This window comes from Peromyscus maniculatus, chromosome 7 (assembly GCF_049852395.1).
Source record: "Peromyscus maniculatus bairdii isolate BWxNUB_F1_BW_parent chromosome 7, HU_Pman_BW_mat_3.1, whole genome shotgun sequence".
Classification (NCBI taxonomy): Eukaryota; Metazoa; Chordata; class Mammalia; order Rodentia; family Cricetidae; genus Peromyscus; species Peromyscus maniculatus.
The window spans coordinates 72,419,770-72,447,740 of NC_134858.1; the positions used below are offsets into that span (position 1 = coordinate 72,419,770).

General features: G+C 45.2%; 1 protein-coding gene and 1 long non-coding RNA gene across 4 annotated transcripts in view; one reads left to right on the forward strand and one right to left on the reverse strand.

The window, feature by feature from the left end:
• Onecut1 (one cut homeobox 1) overlaps window positions 1-7,714 on the forward strand; it is a 36,816-nt gene extending 29,102 nt beyond the window's left edge. For both annotated transcript variants that reach the window (XM_015992588.3, XM_006973758.4), the window contains one exon: window positions 409-7,714. In XM_015992588.3, coding sequence (XP_015848074.1) covers window positions 409-701 — 293 coding nt within the window. In that variant the 3' untranslated portion in view covers window positions 702-7,714. The remainder of the gene's footprint in view (window positions 1-408) is intronic.
• Window positions 6,777-27,627, reverse strand: LOC121830904 (uncharacterized). Of its 2 annotated transcripts, none has more exons than XR_013052821.1 (4): window positions 27,253-27,627; window positions 9,124-9,205; window positions 7,747-7,811; window positions 6,777-7,576 (listed from the first exon to the last, which is right to left on the reverse strand). It is a non-coding gene; the product is annotated as an uncharacterized LOC121830904 (long non-coding RNA). The 2 variants fall into 2 exon arrangements; XR_006074212.2 differs by having other exon boundaries at window positions 7,747-7,814.
• Between the last annotated feature and the right edge of the window lie 344 nt (window positions 27,628-27,971).

Consider the following 27,971-nt stretch of genomic DNA (forward strand, 5'->3'; position numbering starts at 1 on the left):
ACAACCGCCTGTAACTCCAGCTCTAGGGGATCGAACGCCCTCTTCTTACCTCCATTAGCACCTGCATTCATGTGTACATACCCACACACTGACACACATATAATTTGTAAAGAATTAAATATCATTTTAGAAGAAAAACTCAAGCCTGCTGGTTCATTTAGCCAGAGGCCTGATGGAGCTACCTGACCTACCTAAGACACAGTGCAGAAACTGAGGGATGCCAGGACCCACCCACAGCACACAAAATTCCACCTGTCCTTCAGCTCTCTATGCCTTTATTACACTTTGTCCCAGCCATCCTTGGTGCTTTAGTCTGGGGTCAGCAGACAAAAAGTGGGATCTGGGGAATGGCTGGCCAAAACCCCCCACAGGGAATTTGTTCTAAACATCTTCCATATTTCTTTGCAGCTTGCAAAAGGAAAGAGCAAGAACACGGGAAGGATAGAGGCAACACCCCCAAAAAGCCCAGGCTGGTCTTCACAGACGTCCAACGTCGAACTCTACATGCAATATTCAAGGAAAATAAGCGTCCGTCCAAAGAATTACAAATCACCATTTCCCAGCAGCTGGGGTTGGAGCTGAGCACTGTCAGCAACTTCTTCATGAACGCGAGAAGGAGGAGTCTGGACAAATGGCAAGACGAGGGCAGCTCCAATTCAGGCAACTCCTCCTCTTCATCAAGCACTTGTACCAAAGCATGAAGGAAGAACCACGGACTAGAACCTCGGTGGAAAAGCTTTAAATTTAATTTAAAAAAAAAAAGAAAAAAAGTTTTTAAAAACCAGGACCTCGAGATAGCAGGTTTATACTTAGAAATATTTGAAGAAATAAAAGTGGTATTTATAGTCCAAAGAAACCAAAGACTAGAGCTCACCTGCATTCTGACTTTGTTCCGAGACACTTCAGCGGGGCAAAACTTGGCAAGAGAAAGGATCGGGAAAACATCGGATCTCACGCCTTCGACCCTTGGGCCGCACTGTGCTTGGCTGCTCCGTGGCTCGAAGCACAGTAATGTCTGAGCCATTGAGCGGTCATCTTTTAAGATCAGACATTCTCATCTCTTCCACTACACCACAAAGGTGTATCGTGTCTCGATATCATGTGTGGGCGGGTGTGCGGGTGCACACCCACCCACCACCACCAGTGGTTAGGGACTCAGGCAGGGCTGGTCTTCAGGAAGGGTTGCACCGTTAGGAGTGTGACCCACACAGTGTGGGGATTTCTAAATTCATTGGATTTAAGGTGTGATTTCTCTCTTCTAGCCTAGCGTTTGAACCTGCCAGGCCCACAACCTAAATGCAGATTCAAACCCAGCAAAGATCATTTGAATGGCGCCTAAACCAGTGCACTCTCTTTGTTTGTTAAGAAATGTTCAGATATTTTTTAAAGAAAAGTGAAACAAGAGTCCATCCATTAAAAAAAAAATCACCCAGGTACCAAAGAACACACAATATTATAGTGCAGGTATTTTATTGCAATGATTTTAATAACCAAAGCTATTTTTACACAAGATACTATGTAAAGTTATACGTATGAACTGATCTAGCTGTAACCCACATGCCACGTAGATTCAGGACTATTATTTATGACTCTTGAAGCATTTGAAATATGAGTTTTCAGAACTGACAAGGAAGAATGTGGCTTCGGGGAAGCAGTTACCACCATGGCAGAGAGGTCGACGTGGTGCACATGGGATCCATAAATGTCACTTCCATAGAGAAAAGACATAACGCATCATCTACATGTAGCCAAGATGTGAGGACTTTTCAGAGTAGGTCCCCATATAAACACTAGGAAACTAAAGCTTACCAGGGCAGATAACTGAATTAGAAAAATTGTCGGAAGTGATCATTTTTAGTAAATGCCCCGCCCCACCCCACCCCACCCCCAAAAAAACTTAGACTAATTTTGCTTAAATTTACTTTATGCATTTGGCACCAAATATTTTTTTAAATCCTTCCCAAACATGAATGAAGCAAGCAGACCAATATTAATGACAATTAGTTATCTCATATGTTGTAACCATCCCAGAAAACAATTGAACTGACTTTATTCCGATTTCAGATGTCCTATCGGGTAGATGTTAGGAAAACAAAGGGCCACTGAGAAATGGTAGCACAGGAGAACTGCATACAAAAAGCCAGTGCTCTGGTCTCACACAAGTCTTTTGGTTCCTTCAGAATCAAAAGATGCATTTTACTAAGCATAACCTCCAAAGCATTAACGTTCCTTCTTGCTATAAATGAACCTGGAAAACTTTATCTCACGGCTTCTACTCTCTGGCAGGGACAGATTAAAAATTAAACCCAAGCTTCCTAATCAAAGTTTTCAATTTTGACTTTTTCTGAACCATTTCACTGGGGCCGCACAGACCAAGGCAGGAAGCCAAAACAAGGGTTTTTTTTAAAAAAAAAATTTTGGCATCCAGAAACACTCTGTCTGAACTTGGTAGAACTACAACTGATCTGAACAGATAACTACCTGCTGCACAGGAAAGTCAAGAATAGGGTACCCTCAGTTAATGTCACACCTAACTAGAAATATAGCACCAAAAGCTATCCTAATAGTAGCTGTTCAATAAGATTCACTAAAATGCCAAATGAAAAAAATTAAAATTTTATAACACAAAATCTCACTCCTGGGGGTCAAATGTCAGATACCTAGAGAGAGGCACCTAACCCAACCAGCGAACCATCTGTCTGGCGATTGAGCGAAGGAAACCAGCATGCACCCCGACATATTTTGTCGCAGTATTTTTAAAAGTTCACCCAAAATTCCAACTTAAAAGTTTTTCTTCTAAAGATGGCACAATTCTAGTTCAATCATGAAGAACCAGTAAATCACCCTTTGAGATTTGCTCAAGTTTTCTGTAGCATAAACAAAAATTAAAAATAGAAACGTTATTTTCTCTCTTGAAAGTGGAGAGAGCTGGGGAGGGTAGATGCATTTATAATTTAAGAGGGGGGATAGCCTTATTTACTTAAAACAAGGGAATTAAAAATTCAGGGGAAACCTAATTGTGTCTATACACAGTCTTACCAACTTTCAGTACTCCAAGAACCGAAAAAAAAAAAAAAAAAATTCAGTCAACCTTGTGTTTTTCCTTTTACCACGTTACTTCCATGATTTACCCAACTGCATTTTGCATTTTTTCAAGCCAATCATTTTGGTACTGTGGAGGCACAGTCTTCAAACTAAAACATGACTACATTTTTAAAATCCCATCACGAGAAATAACCGTGACCCTACTTGCTGACACCAAAGATGATTTCATACCAGCATTAAATTTGCACCAATTACACAATTTCAGGGCCTAGAGATGTATTTTCTCGTAAACAGAGGCACAAGTCAGAGCCTGAAAAGCAATTTTCTTACTTGACTGAGCATACTCCAAACTTTTGCTTCTTAGAAACCGTAGCAGACACACTCGGCTTTCATAAGCAATACCTTGTCACACCCTGTAGAAACAACTCTTTCTTTGCTTTGGAACCAGCACTCAGAGATCATGTTTCCATTCCTGTTTTATGTAGCACTAATTGATGGCTCCCCTCATGCTCTACAGAGCAGATCATGTCCTTTCACACCATTCACTCCTAGACCTTATCTCTCATCGCTATGCACATTACAAACAAAACCAGACTTCAAAGATTTCCTTACTTTCTTTTCCTTTCTCTTTCTGTCTTCCCTCCTTCCTTCTTTCTTTGTTCCTTTTCTTTTCTTTTCTTTTTTGTATAAGTTTTTGGCCATAAGTCATTCAGGTCCTCAAATAACAGGAAGCTTTCGCTGAAAGCCAACAGGGATGTTTGGAGTCTGGAGACTGTAAAACTCAGATCTCAGTAACTGTCCAGATGGAGGAATTCTGGATGCTGGGGACTGAGTACTCCTGTCCTTGAGCGCCTTGGGAATCGATTCCAAAGACCAAAGAAAGTGTATAGGGATATCTATAAGTTCTGACAGAACTTGACACCCATCATGCCCCTCAGCCCCTTGAAAAACATACTGATTTTCCCAGAACAACATAAAAGCGCTTGCTACATTTAGACCCCTCCCACTCCCATTGCTACCCCAGGTGCAGAACCCGGCTTTGCAGGTTAAATGCAACTTTGCTATACCAAAGAGTCTAAGGGCCTTTTCCTTACGGTCCGCCCCTCCCTGCTTTGTACATACAGGATGAAACTATGCATTTAGCAAACAAAGAGAAAGCACTTCTCCCTTTTCTATCTCGTTGTTTAGGGTGCATTCAAATACCAGAGGCTGTATGGGGGATGCACTTGGCCTTCTGGATTATAACTGTGGTGTGGGTTTGCTCTACAGTGCATTTGGTAACTACTTCCCAAATAGTGTGGACAAAGAAGCAGAAGGTAAGAAATAGCTACTTCCATGTGTTAAAAAAAAAAAAAAAAAGAAAAAGAAAAAAAGGGAAAAAAGAGAAAAAAAAAGAAAAAAAAGTGTAAAGATCTACTATTTATAGTGTGAACCAAAGACGCTACCTCACTCAATTTCCATTGGTGATTTTAATCACATTGATATACCAAAGAATACCAAAGATATTTTCATGCACGGCCATGGTCTGCAGAGGGAACTCCGCCCCTTCCCTTCCCCGCCTCCTCCCTCTTCTCTCAGTGTGTGACGTTGTCTTCATTCTTAATAACAATACAACACCGACGACAACAACATTAGGAACGCCTACTCTTACGACTGCTACTTCTTGTAAATCTCTAGGCAAACACGTTGCAAAGTTTGTAAACTCCTAGGACGAGTGCCTTGCTTGAACCAAAGTGTTTAAACCGCTGTTAACCTCTCTCACCTTATACTCTTTGAATACCTCAGCCTCTTAGAAAGGCCACTAATGAAGAAAAAAAAAAAAGGAATAATTATTCACCGTGGTGCTTTTTCTGCGCAACCATGCAATGAAACTTTCTTTGATACCAAAGGATGACTTCCCCCACCCCCAATTCTTGCTGATAAACCAAAGCTCCTCCTCTTGCTCCTCCCTGAGGCCCTCCCCCACTCCTTGACGGAGTCCCATCCCCAGGCAGGCCGTGTGTCACCTTTACCAATTCCTCCAAATACCTCATAGTAATAAAGCTTTAGGGTTATGTTGTATAGAGACTCTATGTGATAAGGCAGAACTTACTAGTTTGTTAATTGTTAAGGTTACTTTAAAGAAGAAAAAAAAAAAACCCTTTATAATTCTTATTTATTTTGTAGCTGTGTGTTTGGGTGTTCCCTCCCTCCCCCCATTTTGGTTTGGGGTTTATTTTCTTGGCTGAACTGCTCAGTTGCTCAAGGAAGAGTTAATTTTTGGGAATGTTCCCCCAGTGGGTTAAAAGTTAAGGGTTGTGTAAAAAATGCAAGAATGGAAAAAGAAATGATTTTCGTTTTGATCATGACTTATGAAAGTTTGTGTTTTGTAGAAAATTTGTTTCCACAGGGTAAAAAAAAAAATTATATATATATATATAATCTTTTTTGTGAAACTGGTTCCTATTTTTCTCTATAATGTGCTGTGATTTGTTTTAATTTAATTACATTTTATATGAACTTATTTAATCACGTTGTTAATTTATGACTGTGTACTTTTTACAGTGTATATAGTACAATGAAATGGCCAAAACCTATGTTACAATCTCTTTTGTCCTTGACGCTAAGCTGAAGAGAGAGCCTCTCTTGCCTTCAGAGTGTTATCTTGAGTTTATCCTTGGTGAGCACAGCCGTGTGTGCTCTCAACACTGCCAGCTCCCTCTCAAAACGTTGTCCATGCCAAATGAGTGTACCAAGGTAGAAAGATGGAAGGCATTACCTGTGGTTTTCCTTTAATTTATTATTATTATTATTATTTTAGAAAAAAATGACTTTGCAGGTAAGACCTGAAATTTCCAAGAGCTTAAGACCTTTCCCAGTGTCTCCAGCACCTGTGTCTGTGGGATACTTTGTTTGACCACTGCTTTGGTTTGTCTGTTTTTAACTATCCAAGCATGGGTATAAGAAGTCACAGTATAAAAACCTAAAGAGACAAGCTAACTTGAATCTGGAAACCCACTCAAGGCCCTTGTTTCTACACTTCTGGGTGGAAGGCAACCTTTCCGCCAAGCTGTCTTATAGAGAAAGACAGGCCTGGGGCCGCCAACCCCCAGCAGCTCATGCAAGAAGCAAAACAAATTCACTTGGCTTAATGCTCACCCTAATTTAGGAAATACAGTTAAGAGTACCACACCCCTGATCCCCACAGCTGCCCCACCCTCGCCTTCTCAAGCGTACCCTACCCAAATGGGAAGGACTCTAAGGGTCCTTGGGGGAGAGTATACCCCGCAGAGCAATTTGAATTTGTGTTTTCTCACTCTCCATCTCACAGACATGAGCCTTGGCCAGGCCCCTCAGCCAAGGCAGGTCTGGTCTTTGATCAGCACACACAGAACCCTCAAGGACCAGGGCCAACCTCACAGGAGCCACCACTCTGTCAGTCAGCTTTACTGGTGTTGGTTGCATAGACTCATTGGTGTACCCAGCATCCCCCTCAACACAGGCATTTAGCCTTCTTTTCTTTTGTAGGTGTGTTTGGGGTGGGGAAGGAGAGGGGAGGGTGCAGGTTTCCAGTCAAGAGAAACATTTTTATACTGATTATGGATGTGAATAGGGTAACCAGTCTGCTCTGAGCCCCAGGTTGGCAGTGCGGAGTCAGGATGCTGAGGGAAGGCTTTGAGAGAGGTCAGCAGTGAAGCTCAAAGCAGAATTATCTTTACCAGGTCACACTTCTATTTCTATGTTAGTGTTGATTTTTTTTTATAGTATGTTCTGCATTTATTACATAATCATTGTGGGCTCATTTTAGAATTGCCGTCTGAACCAACTGACAATTAAAAATGAACACTAATAAACTTTAAAACACTGCCTTCCACTTGTTCTGCTAACAGTTGTCATATCTCGCCCCACCCCCACCATTTGCTGTCCATCTGTCTGTCACTCACTGAGACCTGTCCCTCCCCCCCTTTTCTATTTTCAGCACACTTTTGACCTCAGCTATTGTAAGAGTGTGACTCAGTTTCCCTGTTCAAGTTAGCTTGATGGTTTATTATATAAGGAGGGTGCCTAAGACAATCATCAGGTAAAAGTTAAATAAAAGATCAGTAGAGTAGAAAAATCTTCCAAGGGCAGGGGGAGTTCTTCCTTAGCAATGAATTAAAAAAAAAAAAATCAACAGAAAAAGTAAATACATGATTAATTAACTACACATCTAACCATGAGGGGCTTAGGAGATTTTTGATAAGCGACAAATAAACGTTACTGTCCTTCTCTTTGTCAGTTAGAAAATGGTGGTAGTATCTACGCTGCATCAACACGTCAGATGAAATGATTATTGTACCCAGTTACAGTCATTTGCTGATACCTCGTCTGTCTTCCTCTCTGTTGACGCCTCTGTATTTTCCCGTGCGTAGCGACAAAAACGTGTCATGTGTTAGGCATTCTTCTGGTTTGTACTGCATTAAGGTTTCTTCCCTTTTCTTTCTCTTCTAATTTTTTTTGAGCTTCAATACTGTTTTCTTTTTATGCTGTGCAATATCATCTGCTGTGTTTGCTAAAGAAAAAGAAAAAAGAAAAAAAAAAAAAGCAAGTGGTGATGTCATCATGCTCCCAGTGTTACAATGTTCCCGAATTTGTGTAGTCACCGAAATGTAGTGAATAAAATGTTGGATTTTCCAGCACTTTACATTTAGACCCTCCTTGCCTGCTTTCGTTTTATTCCACCTGAGGTGCTGAGGAAGCCGTCCGTGGATTTTCCTCTGGAGGAAGGGTGGAGGTGAGAGGGTAGCCTGCTTAAAGAACAATTAAGGAAACAAAACTTGAAATGTATTTTTCTGAATATTCTTGAGAAGGCCTTACAACGTATTTCAATCATATTCACACCCTACTCCCCTCTTAACTCCTCCCACCGCCATCCCCGCCCACCGCCATCCCCGCCCACCGCCATCCCCGCCCACCGCCATCCCCGCCCACCGCTCCATCTTTTTTTTTTTTTTTTTTTTTTTCAATAGCCCACCGAGTCCAATTCGTGCTGTTCAGGTGTGTAAGCTTGGGCAAATGATTTTCTGAGTCTCAGTTTCCTCTCTGTCTAACGGGCCTGCCTGTGTGGCAGAGTTGTTATGGGGGTTAGAAGTTAAAAGCACGCACTCTGGCATAGCCTCTCATGTGTAAATCCTCAATGGCTCTTAGCTTACTTGCTCAGAGTGGATTTGGTTCGTCTTCTCATTCCCATTCAACCCCTGGCACAGCCACAATGTGAAATGTTTGATGACATTTCTATTAATTTCTTTTGTGTGTGTGTGCACACATAGCACGCCATACAACTGGAGACCAGAGGACAGCCGGGGGAGGGGGCGGTCAGCTCTTTCCTTCCACAGTGGGGATCCCAGGCAAGGAACTCAAAGTCATCAATCAGGCTCGGCAGCAGCTGCCTTCACCCTCTGGGCCATCCTCTTAGAATCAAGTTTTTCATATTTTAAACATAAGAACAGAATTGCTTTCTTAGGTGTGATGGCTCACGCCCTTAAACCCAGCACTTGGGAAGCCAGAGACAGGCAGGTCTCTGTGAGTTCAAAGCCAACCTGGTCTGCACAGTGAGTTCTAGATCACAGTCAGGGCTACATAGTGTGGGGCATACATGGGCTACAAAGAGGGTACCAAGAGGAAAGTTAGACAAATAGAGCTTAAGCTTTAAGCTGTTTTCATTGAGAGTAGATACAAATGGTGCCAAAGGAAGTTAGCGTAAGCTATTTGTGCAGAAAGTAGATACAAAGGATGGCTGAGAGGAAGTTAGCTTGGGTTATTTGTTATGGAGATTAGAGACAAATGGTGAGGAAAAAAGTTAGCTCAAGTTATTTATGCTAAGATAAGATACTAAAAACAGGAGATAAAGTCAGGACGTAAACAACTTGTAAATAGGGTGACCTTTAAAATGATTGGTTGGTTCCTTCACAACCACCCCCAGGGGTCTGAGGTTTTCTGGTATAAAAGAGGCTTACTGCCTATCAACAAATGAGTTCTTGCTTGACTTGACTCCTCACTGAGTCTGATTGTCTCCGGGTAAGAGGGAGGCTGGGGAACGGGTGAGCCGCACACACTTACCTTTCCTCGGTTCCAGGCCACCTCTTCACAGGTGACCTAAGTTCCCGGTGGGCCAGGTCCCCACAACATAGTGAGACTCTGTCTGGAAAAAAAGAAGTCAGAAGAAAAATAGAATGGTCAGGAATGGTCATTGTGTCTCTGTCTAACCCAAAGCACCAAAATCCAAATTCCTCCAAACAAAAACATGATCAGGCCTATCACAGCAATACCCCAGTCCTGGTACCAACTGCTGTATTAGTTAGGGCTTCTATTGCTGTGAAGAGTCACCATGACCACAGCAACTGTTGTAAAGGGAAACATTTAATTGAGATGGCGGCTTGCAGTTCAGAGGTTCAGTCCATTAGCATCACGGCTGGGAACATGGTGGCGTGCAGGCAGACATGGTGCTAGTTAGATCTTGATCAGAAGACAACAGGAAGTAGATTGTGACTCTGGGAGTAGTTTGAGCATAGGAGACCTCAAAGCCCGCCCCCAGTGACACACTTCCTCCAACAAGGCCACACCTACTCCAACAAGGCCACACCTCCTAGTAGTGCCACTCCCTTTGGGATTATGGGGGTCAATTACATTCAAATGACCACAGTCTTCTATCTTTCTTCTTTTTTTTAAAGTATTATATTTGCCAGGTGGTGATGGTGGCACACACCTTTAAGCGCAGCATTCAGGGGGCAGAGGCAGGTGGATCCCTGTGAGTTTGAGGCCAGCCTGGTCTACAGAGCAAGTTCCAGGACAGCCAGGGCCACACAGAGAAACCCTGTTTAGGGAGAAAATAAATAAATAAATAAATAAATAAATAAATAAATAAATAAATAAATAAATAAATAAATAAATAAATATTACTCTGTGTGTGTGTGTGTGTGTGTGTGTGTGTGTGTGTGTGTGTATCACAGTGTACTTGTGGAGGTTAGAAGACAAAACCTTACAGGAATTGATTCTCTCCTTCCGTCACGGGGATCCCAAGGATTGAACTCAGGTCATCAGTCTTGGCAGCAAATGCCTTTACCTGCTGAGCAGTCTCACCACCTATTTTTTAAAGCACTGAAACCAGTGTAAGTTCTGGCTGCAGAGAACAGTCCTCCTAAGGTACTTCATCCCTGTGTCCACTCTAGGCAGGGCATCAACCATGTGCAGGGAGGAAGGTCTCCCCCTTCTGTCTTCCTGGGTGCTTAAGGAGCCACCCCAACTTCAGCCCTCTCCCCTGATCTCAATCCAGTTGATGAGTTCAGAAACACACAGTGTCTGTGGTGTCACCCAAGCCCTTAAGGAAACCTGGGACAGGAGTATTTTGCATTTGGCTTCATCTTTAAAGATTTTTATTTAGGGAAAGAGTTAGGCCCCAAAAGTTCTCTCTCCGAGACATAGGATTTTAGTCATAGGCTATGGTATCCTCTCTTAAGCAGCACTCTGAAAAGGGAGCTGTTAAGAACTGGTATTCTACCAGGTGATGGTGGCGCACACCTTTAATCCCAGCTCTCTGGAGGCAGAGGCAGGTAGATCTGTGTGAGCTTGAGGCTAGCCTGGTCTACAGAGTGAGCTACACAGAAAAGCCCTGTCTTGAAAAACAGAGAGAGAGAGAGAGAGAGAGAGAGAGAGAGAGAGAGAGAGAGAGAGAGAGAGAGAGAAGGAGGGGGGAGGGAGGGAGGGAGAGAGAGAGAGAGAGAGAGAGCTGGTACTGGCATCTTAAGGAAGGCACAGTGTGGCACTTCTGTGGTCCCAGACTTAGAAGGATGAAGGAGGATGGGTATGAGTTCAAGGTTAGCTTCCACTACACAGATCCACAGAGAAGAAACCTTGTTTCAGAACAACCACCCATCAAACAAAACCCTGATATCTTGGTGATAAGCTGTCAAAGAGACCCTTGGCTGTCCAAAGTACTTAGGGTAGATTCGTGTTGTTCATTTTTTGTTCTGATTGTCAAGCCAATCACCGCATCATCTAAACCCTGTACCAGGCACATCAAGACATAGTCACGAGAGACACTGTAAGAACTGTCCTGTTCCTGCTCTCGCCAGCTTGGGCTACTCCCCAGGTTTATTCTCTCTTCCCTCTCTGCCTCAGCCTTTGAAGCCTTCTGCCTGGAGTACTATCCCACCCTTCCTCTTCCCTCACCTGTAAAGCAGCCAGCCACCCACGCCCCATCCTTAAGGTACCTTGACTGCCTGAAGTTTGCCACTCCCTCTCTGTGATTGTCCAGCACAGCATCCCAACCCCTCATCTCAATACCTGCTTATGTTGAACACATTTTATAACACATGCACACAGATGCACACCACAACTCCCTTTAGTGAGTCAGCACACCACCTGTGTCGTCCTGACAGACATCCAGTGAGATCTTCTTTACAAAAAAAAAAACTGCCACCCACCTTGCTTTGCTATGGATTGGATCGGACACTTATAACAAGGCTTCGTCTAGAATGAATGGACCAGAAGATGTCAGAATCTCAACACAGCTCTCTCTAGACCGTACAGAGAACCGTGATGTTCTCAAGGAGTGAATTCAGGAAAGGATATATGGAATCTGTTCCCCAACACACTGCTGGGTTACACAATCACATGAAGACACTTGTGTTCGGTCCTGGCAGCTTTGAAGACTCGGCATGAGGAAGGCAGCCGTGGACAGAGCCTTGAAAGAACCTCTGTTCTCTGAAGCTGGTCTCCACTGACCTGCAGCCTGAAGGGGGTTCTGGGTATCCCAGGGAAGGCAGAGACACTCCCCAGGGTCTGTCCTCCATCAAAGCAACAAGGACACTAGCAGAAACAACCCAACACAACTTAGTCACATGACAAAAATTAGTCTCAGGTCTGCTGTGATCTGAGTAATACATGTTTAAGAATATCTTGCCAGGCAAAGGTGGCGCATGCCTTTAATCCCAGCACTCGGGAGGCAGAGCCAGGCGGATCTCTGTGAGTTCGAGGCCAGCCTGGGCTACCAAGTGAGTTCCAGGAAAGGCGCAAAGCTACACAGAGAAACTCTGTCTTGGAAAAAAAAAAAAAAAAAGAATATCCAAGGGCTGGGAGATACCCAGTCAGCAAAGCCCTTGTCTTGCAAAAACAAGACCCTTAGTTTGACTCCCAGAGCAGTGAGTGTTACCATGCTGGGCATGGTGGTAGGTGTTCCTAAGCCCAGCACTGGGGAGGCAGAGACAAGAGGTCCCTTGGGCTCCCTGGGAAACCTAATCAGAATTTCAAGCCAGTGAGAGTCCCTGTCTCAGGAAAGGTCGACAACACCTGAGGAACGATGCGCAAGGGTGTTTTCTGAATTTCACATACAACTGTTACACACGCATATGCACCCATATACATACATGAACACATGAAGACAACTAGCTCCACCACCAACTTTGTGATGCTTTAATGTGCACTAAGTCACTCCAGCTCTCCAGTAGCCTTAAGAACCAATAGCTCCCCAGTCAGTGAAAACCAATTTCCTAGCCATGGCGGAAGGGCAGCAGGCTATTGCTCTCTCCCAAAGTGCAGATCTCTGTGAACTGCCATTGTCTGACCTCTCTGGCTATTCCCCAGAGATCTCTATTCACAGGAATTGTATTTATTTGGCCCAACTCAGAGCTCACCCTGATGTCCTAGGGCCATTTGTTGAGAGCAGTGAAAAGTAAGAGTTTAATATCACAGCTGCCTGAGGCAGTGGCCACGCGGAGAACCCATAAAGCTGGGTTTAAAACTAAAAGGGAAAAGGCAGATATGACATAACATAACAGGCTTTGGAAAGCTCCAGGACACTGCTGGGAATCTGGACAGTGACATACATCTATAGAGAATAACCTCACTTATTGACGTTCACAGATTAGGAATGATAATCGCACAGAGAAAACACCCCTGGATGAGTGCTTGGCTGAATGGGACCTGGAGCCAAGCTGGGAGAGTTCAGCTTTAACAAAATTAAACACCTTTGCACTGATGACTGTTGATACTGATTGTGAACTTGACAGGACCTGGAATCACCTAGGATACAGGTCCCTAGGCACATCTTTGAGCTCCCACCCCACATATGAGTAGCAGCATTTACTGGGTTAGTGCCAGGAGTTACAACAAAACAGACAAATGAGCTGAGTGCTCATATCGCCTCACTTCCTTACTGTGGATACAATGTGACCAGTTGCCTCTCTCCTTCTGGTCCCCACCATGATGATCTGAAACTATAAACTGAAATAAATATTTCCTCTATTCAGCTGCTTTTACCCAGATATTATATCACAAATATGTTGTGGGATATTTTGATTGCACTCTGATACTCCCAAAACTTCCAATAAAGTTTACCTCAAATCAGAGCTAGCAACTAGCTGACCAATTTAGCCATAGAGGTTTTAGAGGATCCAGGACATATAGAGAGATGCCGGAAGTAATAGGGAGGGGCTTAGAGAAAGAGGCTCAGCCCTTTTGAATCAAGGAAGGAAAGAGAAAGGCAATACTGGTTGATTCTCTACTGCTTCTCTGATCAATCAGATTTTTACCCCAGTATCTGACTTCTGAGTTTTTATTGATAAAAGGATAATTAGAAAAATGTTTCACAACTACAGGAAAAGTAATTTTCCCATTATGCAGAGACAACAAATGATACAGCTACCTCTCCCAGAACTTGACAATTAACCCAAATTTTTCTTTTGAGGATCCCCCAAGGATGCTGTCACCCCCAGACAGCAGGAAGTAAATTTAAGAACACAACACCCATATTCTGAAGAGGTGGGGTGGGTGGTTTTTGGTCATTAAGTGGGTTATGGATATTTGTCATTGTTTAGGGGGGTTGGTTACAAGTTGTTATTGGTAATGGTCAGGAAAAAAGCTGAACAAAGGAATTTAGATTCAGGGATCTTGTTTTGAAAAGAAAAAAAAGGGGAGATATAGATATGATAGGATAAAAGGGTAGATTATTGAATCTACTCTTAAAAAGCAACTATTTGTTTTAAATATTTTACATTGATAAGAATCTTTGTATATTGATACAAAGTTGAGATTATTTTTGTTAGAACATACAGTACATATATTTCTAATCTTGTTCAAGGTATTATACCTATACATCTCATTTAACAATGTAATGCATTTGCTAGTCCTTGAAAGTTATAATTACAAGCTATTTAGGATAATAAAGAAATGCAAGTTAGTAGTTAGTCACCTATTACAATTAAACTTGTAGTCATGTTAGGTATGTTTTCAAGGTCAAACAGATATATTTTAGGTAGATAGGTGGTCTTCAAACAATTCAGAGATCTACAGGAAATGGCATTAAGATGTTTTAATAATATAGATTTTTTTTATGACAATGAGACATGTCTGCTCCTAGCAGCACCTGTCTATTTCAGAGAAGAAGATGAGCATAGAAGAAACTCTATATGGAGTTTACTTTCTTTGTGGCAAAAGTTAGCCAGTGGGCAAAAAAATGCCCTTGCCTTGACTACTGACAGTATACTGTCCAAATGGACAAGCAAGACACAAAAGAAAGCAAACTTTGCCAAGACAAGGTAGGACAGCCCTTCAGAAAATCCTGCTTCACAAATAAGTTTGTCAGCTATTCTAGACCTGTAGGCTAAAGATAGATGCCCCAACATTATGAAAGAACCTTGGATGACTGTCCAGCTAGCCAGCTGTTTCTTTTTTTTCTCACATTTTTTGGAAATCACTTGCTTGCTTACTCAGGTAATATTATTTCCTTCTTGAGTCTCTGATGGAGTTGAAGACTTTATAGTTATAGTTATACTTTTCCTTGTTACCAGAGTCAGAAAAGAAATTCACTGAACAGTTGTAAAGTATATAGGGTTAAGAGACATTAAAAGATAGTTTTGGTAATGTGTGGGGCGTTTACCCACCACCCCCACAGTTCCCCAGAGTTTTCTTGAGTGCGATCAGCAGGAAATATTAGATAGAAGGATTTATTGCAGAGAATATTGCAGAGATAAACAGATAGAAAATAAAGGATAGCCTCGAGAGGGCCTGGAACCTATTCCAATGGGCCCGGACTGTCTCTGGCCCAGGGTTTTTATAGAGACGCCAAGTGGTGGAGCAAAAGACCTCCTCCCCCAGCACAGCCAAGTGCAGACCATCTCAGACACCTGTACTCAGGCCCGTGGTCCTGATCATCCTCTATTCGGACCTGCTGGGTAAAGCCATAAGGAACCCCAGAACGGGCTCCCACAGTAATGCAAGTAAGATAAAAAGTAAATTAGGTACAACCCATTGGACTCACCAAGATAGGTGATAGATAGGATAGATAATGGAGTATTTTTTCTGAATTTGTCAAATGTCAATGGATTAGACATTGTAAATATAATTATTGCTTGTATATATTGTAGATGGTTATTGTACTTATTATATATAGTTTTTCTTATATTAGTTATAACCTTCTTTTTAAAATTTAGATAAAAAAAGGGGACATGTGGTGATATTTTGTTTGTGCTCTAACAAACAAAGCTTGCCTGGTGATCAGAGTGCAGAACTAGGTACTGGAGGCCAGGCAATGGTGGCACACATCTTTAATCCCAGCACTTGGGATTTCATACCTTTGATCCCAGTATTTTGGGGGCACATGCCTTTAATCCCGGTACTTGGGAGGAGGACACAGGAAGTGATATGACTGGACAGAGAGAAGAAGTGAGGAGGCAGGGTGGAGACAGGAGCTCAACCCTTTCAGTCTGAGGATTCCAAGAGGTAAGAAGACTCTCCAGTGGCTAGCTGCTCTGTTTCTCTGATCTTTCAGCTTTCACTGTGATATCTGACTTTGGGTTTTTATTATTAAGACCAATTAGAATTTGCACTACAAGTAGCTCACACAACACTTTAAAAGACACCACCACAACAGTTAAAGCCAGCCCAGCCAGCAGGAGACATTTGCAAGTCATATCATAGAGAACACAGCGACTCCAACAGCACAATATACATAAAAAACAACTCAGGCCGGGCGGTGGTGGCGCATGCCTTTAATCCCAGCACTCGGGAGGCAGAGCCAGGCGGATCACTGTGAGTTCGAGGCCAGCCTGGGCTACCAAGTGAGTTCCAGGAAAGGTGCAAAGCTACACAGAGAAACCCTGTCTCGAAAAAAGCAAAACAAAAACAAAAACAAAACAACTCAGAAATGCAAATACTAGTCTATAAATAGCCAGACAACCTGGGTAGATATTTCTCAAGAAAAGACAAACAAATGGGCGACAAGCACGTAAAATATACCTAACATATTAAGTCATTCGTGAAATGAAAACCGAAACCATGATGAAACATCACTTTCTGCCCACTAGGAGAGCAAATTTTTCTTAAAGCCAAGACTCGTGGCATATTCCTGTCATACAGCCCTGGGGAAGCAGAGGCAGGAGGATTATCACAAGTTTGAGGCCAGCCTGGTCTACATAGCAAGTTCTAGAACAGTCAGAGTTACTTAGCAAGATCTTGTTGAAGGAAGGAAGGAAGGAAGGAAGGAAGGAAGGAAGGAAGGAAGGAAGGAAGGAAGGAAGGAAGGAAGGAAGGAAGGAAGGAAGGAAGAACTAATACATTGGAGGCTCCCTAAAGAAGTCTAAATTTTCTTATGCCACTGACAGGAACATTAAAAAGGTTCAGCTGGGTGGCGATGGCGCACACCTTAATCCCAGCACTCGGGAGGCAGAGCCAGACGGATCTCTGTGAGTTCGAGGCCAGCCTGGTCTACAGAGCAAGATCCAGGACAGACATCAAAACTACACAGAGAAAACCTGCCTTGAAAAACAAAACAAAAGGTTCAAAAAAATCTTCATACAATTTCCATTTGCACTCGTGACTAAAAGACCGAAAAAGGCCTAGTCACCCAGAAGCACGCACACAAATGCTTCTGGCAGCATGGGTTACAACCATCCAAAAGAGGAGGGGCCACAGAGGGTTTGAGGACACCACAAGAAAACAAGCCACAGAGTCAACCAACCAGGGCTCCTAGGGGCCCACAGACTGAACTGACCATCCGGGAGTCTGTGTGGGTCTGACGGGGTCCTCAGGAGATGTTATGGTTGTGTAGCTTGGTGTTCTTGGGGAACTACTAATAGTGGGAGCAGGGGGCTGTCTCTGACTCTTTGCCAGCTTTTGGGACCCTTTTCCCCTTACGGGGTTGCCTCGTCCAGCCTTAATATGAGGGGAGGTGCCTATTGTAACTTGTTATTCGGTGTTTGGTTGATGTCCCTGGGAGGCCTGCCCTTTTCTGAAGGGAAAGGAGGAGTGGGTCTCGGGGAGAGGGGAGGTGAGGAAGAGGGGCTGGGAGGCGAGGAGGGAGAGGAAACTGCCATTGGGGTGTAATATATGAGGGAAGAGTAAACAAAAAGGAAAAACAACAAAGGAGAAAAAGAAAATATTTCGGATTAAAAAGGGGGGTGGGGTGGGTAATAAACCCGAGATAGCAATGAATGAAAATTGGAAACACAGTCTGGGCAGTGGTGGCACACACCTTTAGTTCCAGCTCCCGGGAAGCAGAAGCAGGTGGATCTCCTTGAGTTCGAGGCCAGCCTGGTCTACTTGAGCGAGTTCCAGGACAGCCACACCAGTTACACAGAGAAACCCTGTCTTGAGAAACTAAAAAAAAAAAAAGGAAACACAATTAAAACATTGAGTTCTATGGTGTGTGTGTGTGTGTGTGTGTGTGTGTGTGTGTGTGTGTGTGTGTGTGTGTTTGGTTTTAAAACTCCAGCGTGAACTTTGTAAATGACCACGTGTCCAGGTCCAATGGCTGGACATGCCTGGGCCCTTAATCTTTTCCAGGCTTAGTTGTATGTATTTTGGCCACTAGATGGCAGCACTTGACCAACATGCCTGTCAGCAAACCTGGGAAGAACCAGGGATCAAAAAGAGAGCTTTATAACAATGAGATCGCTCCTGCTCACACTGGAGCAGGTGACATCACTGTGTGATGTATAATCACTACCAGGAGATGCCGTCTTTAGAGACACTTAAGTGACGAGGTACGGAAGAATGAGCCAGTAAACAGGGATGTAAAGTTCAGAGGCTAAATCATCCACCCCACCCACTCCCACCCCTTCCTCCTCTTGCAGCCTCCAGGATCCTGAAGGAGCCTGAGGCAGGACTCCTCCATGCTCAAGGAGGGCTCCCCAGGTGCGCAGGGTCACACTGCTGAAAAGTAGCAAGGAGTACTCCCAAGTGTTTAAGTCCAAGAAACTATATACCACGTCATTTTTTCTCATTTTTTCCCTGTCATTTTTAAAGCAAAATTATAAGCAAATGTATGTAAGTTTATATTTGTATTATATATAGATGTCCTACATGTGTACACACACACACACACACACACACACACACACACACACACACACACACACTTTCCCCCATAACTGTACACCTGAGATGGGTTCATTCTCTCACAAACCTCACAAGACCTGCTGCTCACTGCAGCATGTGATCGTTCGAGTCTGCACCTGGCCCCGAGAGTTCAGTTCTTTGTTCGATGCCCCAGCGAAGCCAAAGAATTTGTTTAAAGCACTAAGGCTATCTGGGCATGTGGTGCACACCAAAACCGGAGACTGAGGCAGAAGGATGGTTGTGAGTTCAAGGCTAGGCTGGGATGCATGGCAAAACATTCTCTTAATGCTCCCCCCCACCGCACCCCCCACCACCACCCACAAACCATGCAAGCTCCCAAGTGTCAGATGAAAAATTTAACCTTAATCTAGCTAGGACATCGGATAAATTCACTCCTTGCTCACAACACGAGAACACCTTGCTTTATCTTGTCTTTACCTGGGAGACCCAAGCTTTCCAGCCGTGAGCACCAAGGAGTCCTCATCAAGTTAAGTTGGGCCAGCTGAACTGAACTCTCAGGAGGACTGAACCATAGCTTGTCATTCCTGTTGGTTTTTGTTTGTGGAGCTTGAGATGAAACCATGACCTCATACATGCTGAGCAAGGGCCCCCACCACTGAGTAACACTCTCAGCCCTGAAATGCAGTTTGTTTTGTTTTGTTTGTTTGTTTGTTTGTTTTTTGAGACAAGGTTTCTCTGTGTAGCTTTAGAGCCTTTCCTGGAACTCACTCTGTAGCCCAGGCCGGCCTCGAACTCCCAGAAATCCGCCTGCCTCTGCCTCTCAAGTGCTGGCATTAAAGGTGGCGCCACCACCGCCCGGCTTCTGCAATGCATTTTTACTAGTCTTGCCCATGCTGACTTTATTGCACGGATTTCCTCTCTTTCTCAGTTCTGGACCCCACCCTGCCAACCTTGTTCTCCCCCCCCACCCCACTGAAGTGGAAGGGTAATTAATGGTGGTGAAATGTGAGCCCGAAGCCTCTACCCAGAGCCTTTTACTACATTCCAAGCTCCTCCCAGAGTGACCTCGATCACCAAGCCTCAAACCAAACAAACAAAAAAGGAAATCTATTTAAAGACATCCTCTCTGCCACTCCTAACCCACAGCCCGATGCTAACTGGTGGAGGGGCATCCCTGCCTGGTCAGAGAGCCGTCAGCGACCCTGGAATACTCAGCATTTCCTAGCACCATGAAACATCCAAGCCTCCCGTCAAAACCTTGAAGAACAGGCAGAGGACCCAGCCTCTGCGTCAGCCAGAACCCAGGGTATCTGGGGCCCGAGCACGGGAGCTGAGAGGCCAGCCTGGGGGTTTTTGTTTTTATTGTTTTCATCTGAGACTGAGTCTCACTACATAGGCTAAGCTGGGCCACTGTGTAAGCGTGAGTTGACTTCCAACTCTGGATTTTCCTACCCTGCCTTGAAGTGCTGGGATTTCAGGGGTGCTGGATCATAGCCAGCAGAAATGGGCTTTTTGGATTAGTTTTAATCAGTTGTTTCTTGGTTCGCGTTAATAAGGTCCAGAGCCTGCCAGGTGGTGGTGGCGCATGCCTTTAATCCCAGCACTCGGGAGGCAGAGCCAGGCAGATCTCTGTGAGTTCGAGGCCAACCTGGTCTACAGAACGAGATCCAGGACAGGCACCAAAACTACACAGAGAAACCCTGTCTCGAGAAAAATGAAAGAAAGACAAAACATCCAGAGCCACTATCTCTTGGTGGATCTCAAGGTTTGTTCCAAACAGCACAGTCCAAGAAGCTGGCGCCCCAGTTCATATGCGCTCCCTCCTGAGGGACTCATTAGAGGTTGAAGGCATAGCTCTGAGGTCTACACGCCTGGAGGAACTAAAGCCCCCAGAGACCTCGTCTGCCTTCCCGCCCACGCGTGAGTCCTTTAGTAATATTTACTCAGGGCTTCCTGCTACCTCTGAAGCAGGGAGGCCTGGAGCACGTGGTGCAAACGAGGGTGTGCCTGGCCCCCTTGCTGTTTCGGGGTGCCTTGCTGTATCTCCAGTGAGTGTGATAGGATGTGGGTAAGAGGGCGCCAAACTGTGGAGCAAGAAGCCTGCCTTTGCGTAATGCGGGCCCTGCCTCTGCCTGCTGACGGTGCAGAACTCACAGCTCACAGAGACAGCTCAGGAGGGGTGTGTGTGTGTGTGTGTGTGTGTGTGTGTGTGTGTATGTGCGTGTGTGTGTGTGTGTGTGTGTGTAGTCCACAGGCATTTCAGTTTGCTCTTCTTGCTCTCCACAAATCTGTCCCCACTTGTCAGTAACGCCACCTGTTTTCAAGAAACCAGAACAAAAATGAGCCAGCAGCACAGCCACACCTGCCTGCCTCACCTGGTCACCTCCCTTTTGAAGGCTGGAAATTCCAGGGAAAGTGGGGGGGGGGTGCTTTTTAAAACTCAGTGTACATCTTTTAGAAATAAAAACACTTTTAGAGTCAAAATATCACCTCTCCCAGTTAACCAAATTAAATTGTATAATTATATCCTCAATACTATATAATTTGCAGTAAATTCTGAAACTTCCCAAATTGTCTTTATAGCATGTTTGTGAAAACTAGGATCCGTAGGAGACCATACAATGTGCCTGCTTTTTATGTACCTGTAAACCTTTCTGTCTGTCTCAAACCTCAAAACTCCTTTTAGCCACGGTCTGACTCCTTGAGGACAGGGTCAAGTGGCCCTGAGGACGCCAGGCTGTGTGGTTGTGTCCACTGGCCTGTCTGTGATGCTTCGCCTGCTTTCTCTGCTGCCTTCCTGCATGCTGGAAGTTCTGTCTACACATCCAAGTTAAACATTTCTGAAGGGCTAGAGTTTTAAGCCCTTCGACAGGATCTCATGTATCCCAGTCTGGAAAAACCTATCATCCAGCCAAGGCCGACCTTGAACTTCTGATCCTCCTGCCTCCACCTCCTGAGTGCTAGGGTTTCAGGTGCACATTGTCACTCCCAGTTTCTTGTGGGGGACCAGCCCCCACCTTTACAACCAGGGTACTCTTGAGCAGGGAGAAGTGCAAAATATTTAGATAGAAAGAGAGACCTAGACGACGACGACGACAAGAGCAAAGACAGAAACACAGGACGGCCTCGGGAGGGCCTGGGTCAAAACCCACCAGCCCAGAACTTTATTCCAAAGGGCTTTTTATAACAATACCACGGGGGAGGCAAAAAGATCTCCCCCTGCTAGATACAACCAAGTGTAGACCCTTCCAAACACCTGGTACCCAGGCCCGTGGTTCCAATCATCCTCGTATGCAGTCCTGCTGGGGAAAGCCACGAGGAAACCTCAGTGGGCTCCAACAGTTTCTGGGGTGCTAGGGATCAAACTCGGGGCTTCATGCACCCTAGATAAGCACTCTACTGACTGAGCCACATCCTCGGCCCCTCTGAGAATGTTTTATGAGTAGAAAAGGTACTACACAAAAAAGCTGACTTCTATTTAAATGACAATGTCTGTCTGTCTGTCTGTCTGGGTCTGCCTGCCTGCCTGCCTGTGTGTGTCTGTGTCTCTCTGTGTATCGGTGTGAGGAGGTAGATGTGGACGTTAATCTTTTGATTTTTTTTTTCAACACCAGGGATTGAAAAGCATGCTAGGCAACTGGTCTGCTGCTGAGCTACAGCCCCAGCCCTTGGTGTCCACTCTTTTGACTCACAGCCTTAACCCCATTCCTAATCCTGCTCCTGGGCCAAACCTTCCAGCAGCCACACGCCTGTAAGTGACAGACCCAGCTACGAGAGAATGCAGGTAGGTAAGGCTGGATATGACACTGTGGTAGTTGGAATATAACTGGCCCCCATAATCTCATAGGGAGTGGCACTGTTAGGAGGTGTGGCTTTGTTGGCGGAAGTGTGTCACCGTGGGGTGGGCTTTGAGGTTTCCCATGCTCAGGATACTGCCCAGTATGACAGTCGATTTCCCATTGCTTGAAAAAGGTAGGACTGGCTTCAGCACCACATCTGCCTGCATGCCACCATACTCCCCTTCATGATGGTAATGGACTGAACCTCTGAAACGGTAAGTGAACCACCCCAGTGAAATGTTTTCTTTATAAGAGTTGCTGTGGTCATGGTATCCCTTCACAGCAATAGTAACCCTAACTAGGACAGACATTGTACCTTATTCTCCAAGTTTACAAAGTGTCTAGAGTCTTTCTTCTTTGGGGGGGGGGGCGGTGCTGGGGATAAACCCAGGGCCTTGCACACATTAAGCATATACTCTGCCACTGAGCTACATACGGGGCTTCAGTAGACTCTAATTCCCAAGCTTGGTACGAATCCAGTTATAAACATTTGGTCATGTTTTAGGGAATAAACAATCTGTTCTGTGAGCTTGTGTCTTTACTAACACGGGTCACCTTCCAGGGACCAGCTAGCGCTGCCAAGGCTCAGCACCTTGGATCACAAGGGCTGGAAACCCCCTTTGTTTCCAGAGTGTGGTGCCTAAGCCTCTGGCTCATCCTTGAGCCAGGGCAACATCTGTGCTCTGTAGTGGGAGCAGGGAACCAGGCAATGCTGGAATCCCCAGGCACGAGGTGTCTTCTGAGCAAATGAAGCGTCGTAAACGAGCAAGGAAATAAAGGGTGGTGGGGTGGGCACAAGGAGTTTCATTCAGAATGTTCTCACACATGGACTAGAAAGGGAGGGCAATGACAATGGATATGTGCCTGAATATATGTACAATACTTCCAGGAGTGGGCTGGGGGATGACTGTGGGTAAAGAGCTTATCTTACAAGCATGAGGACCTGCTGAGTGGACATCCCCAGCACGCCCATGAAAAGCTAAAGAAGTGGCCCATGTCTATAAATCCCCATGCTGGCAAATCGGGAAGTATAGGGTCCACAGAGGCTTACTGGCCAGCTAGTCCAGCCAATCGGTGAGCTCCAGGTTCAGTGAGTGGCTGAGCCTCAAAGAATTAGGTGGAAGGGCCAGAGAGATGGCTCAGCAGTTAAGAGCACTTGCTGTTCTTCCAGGAGACAAGGGTTCAGCTCCCAGCACCCATATTAGGGGGCCCACAACCTCCCATGACTCCAGCTTTGGGGGATTTACTGCCCTCTTCTGAACTCTAAGGACACTATACACACAACTCTATCTATCTATCTATCTATCTATCTATCTATCTATCTATCTATCTATCTATCATCTATCTTTCTATCTGCATATAAATAAAAATAAAATATTTTTAACAAGAAGGTGGAGAATGATGGAGGAAGACACTAGATGTCAACCTAGATGACAACTAGATGTCACTAGATGTCAACTAAATGATACTAGATGTACGTCACACAGAGAACATTTCTAGGAGGTTCTGTATGATTCTGATGACTGGTGGGAAGGGATGAGGGGGCAACTGAGGAGACCTGGTGTATGAACTAGGAAGACTAATTTTAATAAATAGACTTTTGTACTGTTGTGATATTTTTACTGTGTTCACTGTGGTTTTTTGGAAAATGATAAGTTGGGTTTTTGTTGCTAAAATACATTGGTAGAGTTATCATTATTGGGGAGATCTGTATTTTTAGCTTCTGGAAAATAGGGTGTGGTGGGTTGTCTTTGGATTTGTGGCTCTCCTGACAGTGTCCTGGCAGGAGTGTGGTCAGGGTGTTTAGGGCCCTTTGCAAGGTGAAGCCCAGCTCCCCAGATGGAGAGAGAGAGAGAGAGAGAGAGAGAGAGAGAGAGAGAGAGAGAGAGAGAGAGAGAGAGAGATGTTTTTAACCTTGGGTTTGGCTTACATATAGTTTCAGGTACTCTCTGGGATGCGATATAAGTAAGAAATCTGCGGGGGCAGGGGTGAGGGGTGGTGACAGGTCAACTCATTTTTTCTACCTCTCAGGAAGAAGGTCATGGACCTTAGAGAATGGGGACAGGAGCTTTCTGAGTAAGAATTATTTATTATGCTTGCCTAGAAGCACTCCTCTGCTCCCTCCCACCGCGTGTGTGTGTGTGTGTGTGTGTGTGTGTGTGTGTGTGTGTGTGTTGTTTTGAGAGATGATCTCATGTCACCCAGGCTTGAACTCACTATGTGACCAAGAATGACTTTGATCCCCCTGCCTCTACCTCCCAAGAACTGGGATTATACACCGCACAGTGCTGGAGACTAAACCCTAGGCTTTGGGCGGACTATGCAAGAGCTCTACTGCCTGAGCTACACTTCCAGGCCCCTCTGCACAGAAGTAGAGCGTGAGTAGCTAACCTCATCCATGCCCCTGCAGGGCAGAAACAGGAAAGTTACCTCAGCATCAACTGCCTCAGCTAGATGAGGAAGAGAGACCAGACGTGGGCCTATTACCAAAAAACCAGAATGGCAGGTCAGCTATTTAGGGCTTCTTAAGGTGTGCATTAGTCATAAGGCAGGCAGGCCGGCCGGCACGTGTCTGGGACAAACCAAATCAACAGGGAATTGATCACTGTCACAATATGGGCGTCTACCGAAGCAGGTGTGCTATACATGAAAGAGTTGGGGGAGGGTAGTGATTTATCTCCCCAAAATAGAATGAAGAATCTGGGCATGGTGACACATGCCTATAATCCTAGGACACAGGAGATGGAGGCAGAAGGATCAGGCCAGTCTTGTTACATGGTGAATTTGAGGCCAGCCTGGGCTACAAGAAACCCTGTCTCAAAAAACAGAGTGAAGGAGTGATGACTTAAGATTGTCTTTTTTTTTCCCTTTGAGACAGGGTCTCACTATTTGCCCAGGCTGGCCTCAAATTCCTGAACTGAAATGCTCTTCCAGCCCCCCCCCCCCTCCAGGGCAGCTGGGGTTCTGGTGTGAATCACCACACTCAGTTTTGGTGCAGAAGTATCAAGCAAGTGTGTCTCTCCACAAGACCCCCTCAACCCAGTGTGCTGAACTAGAAAGTAACTTTGGTTTGTTCCCAGTCAGTAACAGTTGTATTTTCTCTTAAGAGAAAAGCAGGGAAGGGCTTCGATTTAAAAAAATTACCATGAAACCAATTCTGATTACGAAGTTATGTGACCCCTTAACTCAGCAGCTGTGTGTGTGTGTGTGTATGTGTATGTGTTTCTGTCTATATGTATGTGTATATGTGTCTCTCTGTGTTTCTACTGTATGTGTGCGTGTATGTCTATCTGCCTCTATGTCTCTCTCTCTCTCTCTCTCTCTCTCTCTCTCTCTCTCTCTCTCTCTCTCTCTCTGTGTGTGTGTGTGTGTGTGTGTGTGTGTGTAGAGAGAGAGAGAGAGCATTGGATCCCCTGAAGCTCGAGTTACACGTGCTTGTGAGCCACATGACCTGAGAGCTGGACCTAGCTAACTGCTGAGCCATCTCACCTCCCTGCTAGCTGGAGCTGTAGTCCTGCGCTACCACACACAGCCCTTCAAAGGCCTTTCAGGAAACAGTCCATTCAAGAGTCTGAATTTGGGGTTGACACTGGTCTCAGAACAAGCTGAACTCTCAGAAATCTCTCTCTCTCTCTCTCTCTCTCTCTCTCTCTCTCTCTCTCTCTCTTTTGTTTTTTCGAGACAGGGTTTCTCTGTGTAGTTTTGCACCTTTCCTGGAACTCACACTGTAGCCCAGGCTGGCCTTGAACTCACAGAGATCCTCCTGGCTCTGCCTCCCGAGTGCTGGGATTAAAGGCATGCGCCACCACAGGCCGGCAGAAATCTTTCACACAAGCTGAGGGCTGGCTTCTGTCCTGGAGACATCGCTGGCCCTCTATGGTCCCACGGGGATGGGTCATACATAGTTCGTGGGTCTCTCTTGTTCCAGATTCCAAGTGCCTGGTTGGAACCCCTCAGGGAGGCCCGCAGGCTGGAGGGGAGGAGGGCTGTTCCCACATTTCCAAGTTCTCTCAGCTGCAGACCCTTCTTTCCGACCTCCTCGCTCTCTACCCACTCCCCCAGCTTCCTCCCCGCTCAGCCTTCCCCCAGCGGTGGTGTTTTATCTGGTAGCTTCTTAGAAAGGCAGTTCCAAGTCCTAAGACGGCTATGACCAGAGGCTCTATGGCCCCGAACCACTGAATCTGTGACGTAAGTTCCTGTTTATTCCTTCAACAATAGGAAGTGACTCACTTGTTTTCAGACCCCACGACAGGGTTCAGTAATTTTTATTTTCCAATTAAAAAATTATATATAATGTATTATTTCTATACTTTTTTTTTTTTTTGGTTTTTCGAGACAGGGTTTCTCTTGTGTAGCTTTGCGCCTTTCCTAGAACTCACTTGGTAGCCCAGGCTGGCCTCGAACTCACAGAGATCCGCCTGGCTCTGCCTCCCGAGTGCTGGGATTAAAGGCGTGCGCCACCACCACCCGGCTTATTTCTATACAATTTAAAACACAATTACTATATAAAAATCTATATTATGTAATATATAAATAATATATATCAGCTCACAACCACTGTGTGTGTGTGTCTATGTCAGTGTGTGTGTGTGCGCGTGCGCGTGTGTAGATAGATAGTCTCTTGGGGGCTGGGTTGACCTCTCTGTGTAGTCAAGGATAACCTTGAACTTTGGGATCCTCCTGCCTCCACGCCTGGTTAGGCAGTGCTGAGGACTGAGCTCAGAGCTTTGTGCATGCTAGGTGCTACCAACTGAGCTGCATCCCCAGCCCCTGCTCTCAGTACTTTTAAAGATCAGAATTCATTTTCAGACTAAGTCCCCACGCTGGGCGTGGCCTCATGGACTCATGGTCTGAACACCTGTTGCCCCACAGGCTCAACTAGACAATCTCCGTCCTTCTGTTCAGCTTCTTAATTGGAAGGCAAACCCGGAAGCCATTACCGGACAGCCCGTGTGAGTCACAACAGGTGGCTGCGCTTTCCCTTCCGGGGGAGCCAATAACTCCGGTTTCTGTGCCCAAGAAGACCAGGGCTTGTGGATAATTCGGGGTCACCCACCTCATCCTTGAGACCCTTTCCTTCAGGAAGGTTTCTGAACCAGAATGGAAGGTGTCTTCATTGCCTTTGAGAGGCTCCCTGAATCAGGCCCGAGAGAGACAGATCTTTCTATTGTCGAAACCCGCTTACCCCACTTAGTAACCACAGCCTACCCTGTGGTTCACGCAGCCTGTGTGACGCAATGTTGACAAGCAACAGATGGCTGGTTGTTAAACACGAAGTCAACACACACTGCAGCTGGGATTGCCTTATGGGCCATGTGAGAGGAATTGTAAGGGCTGGCCTCCGTTTTCACGGCAACAGTTGGTTGCTAACTCTCAGGAAGCCTAAATGGTAACAAATAATGTATGTCCAGGTCTAAGAGCAGAAGGAAGGAAGGAGTCCCACGGGGAAGATTACTCAGGATGATATCATAGAGTTAAGCTAGGACAACAGAGTGCTCACAGAGGCACCTGAGACAGCAGAGCTTACGATCCTCAGATGCCTATGAAACAGCAGGACCTGCCATAAAACCTGCTTTCTTGGGATCACTGGGCTGATAGAGGGTACTGGAAAATTCTCAGGGATGCAGCCAAATGTGAGCTGCGTCCATATGTGGAACATCAGGGCACAGGAAAACCGTAGTCATCTGAGGATGGGAATCCCAGCAAACTGTGCTGGAGAGCCTGTCTGCCCAAACCACCATTAGGTCGTTAATGCCTGTAACCCCAGCACTTGGG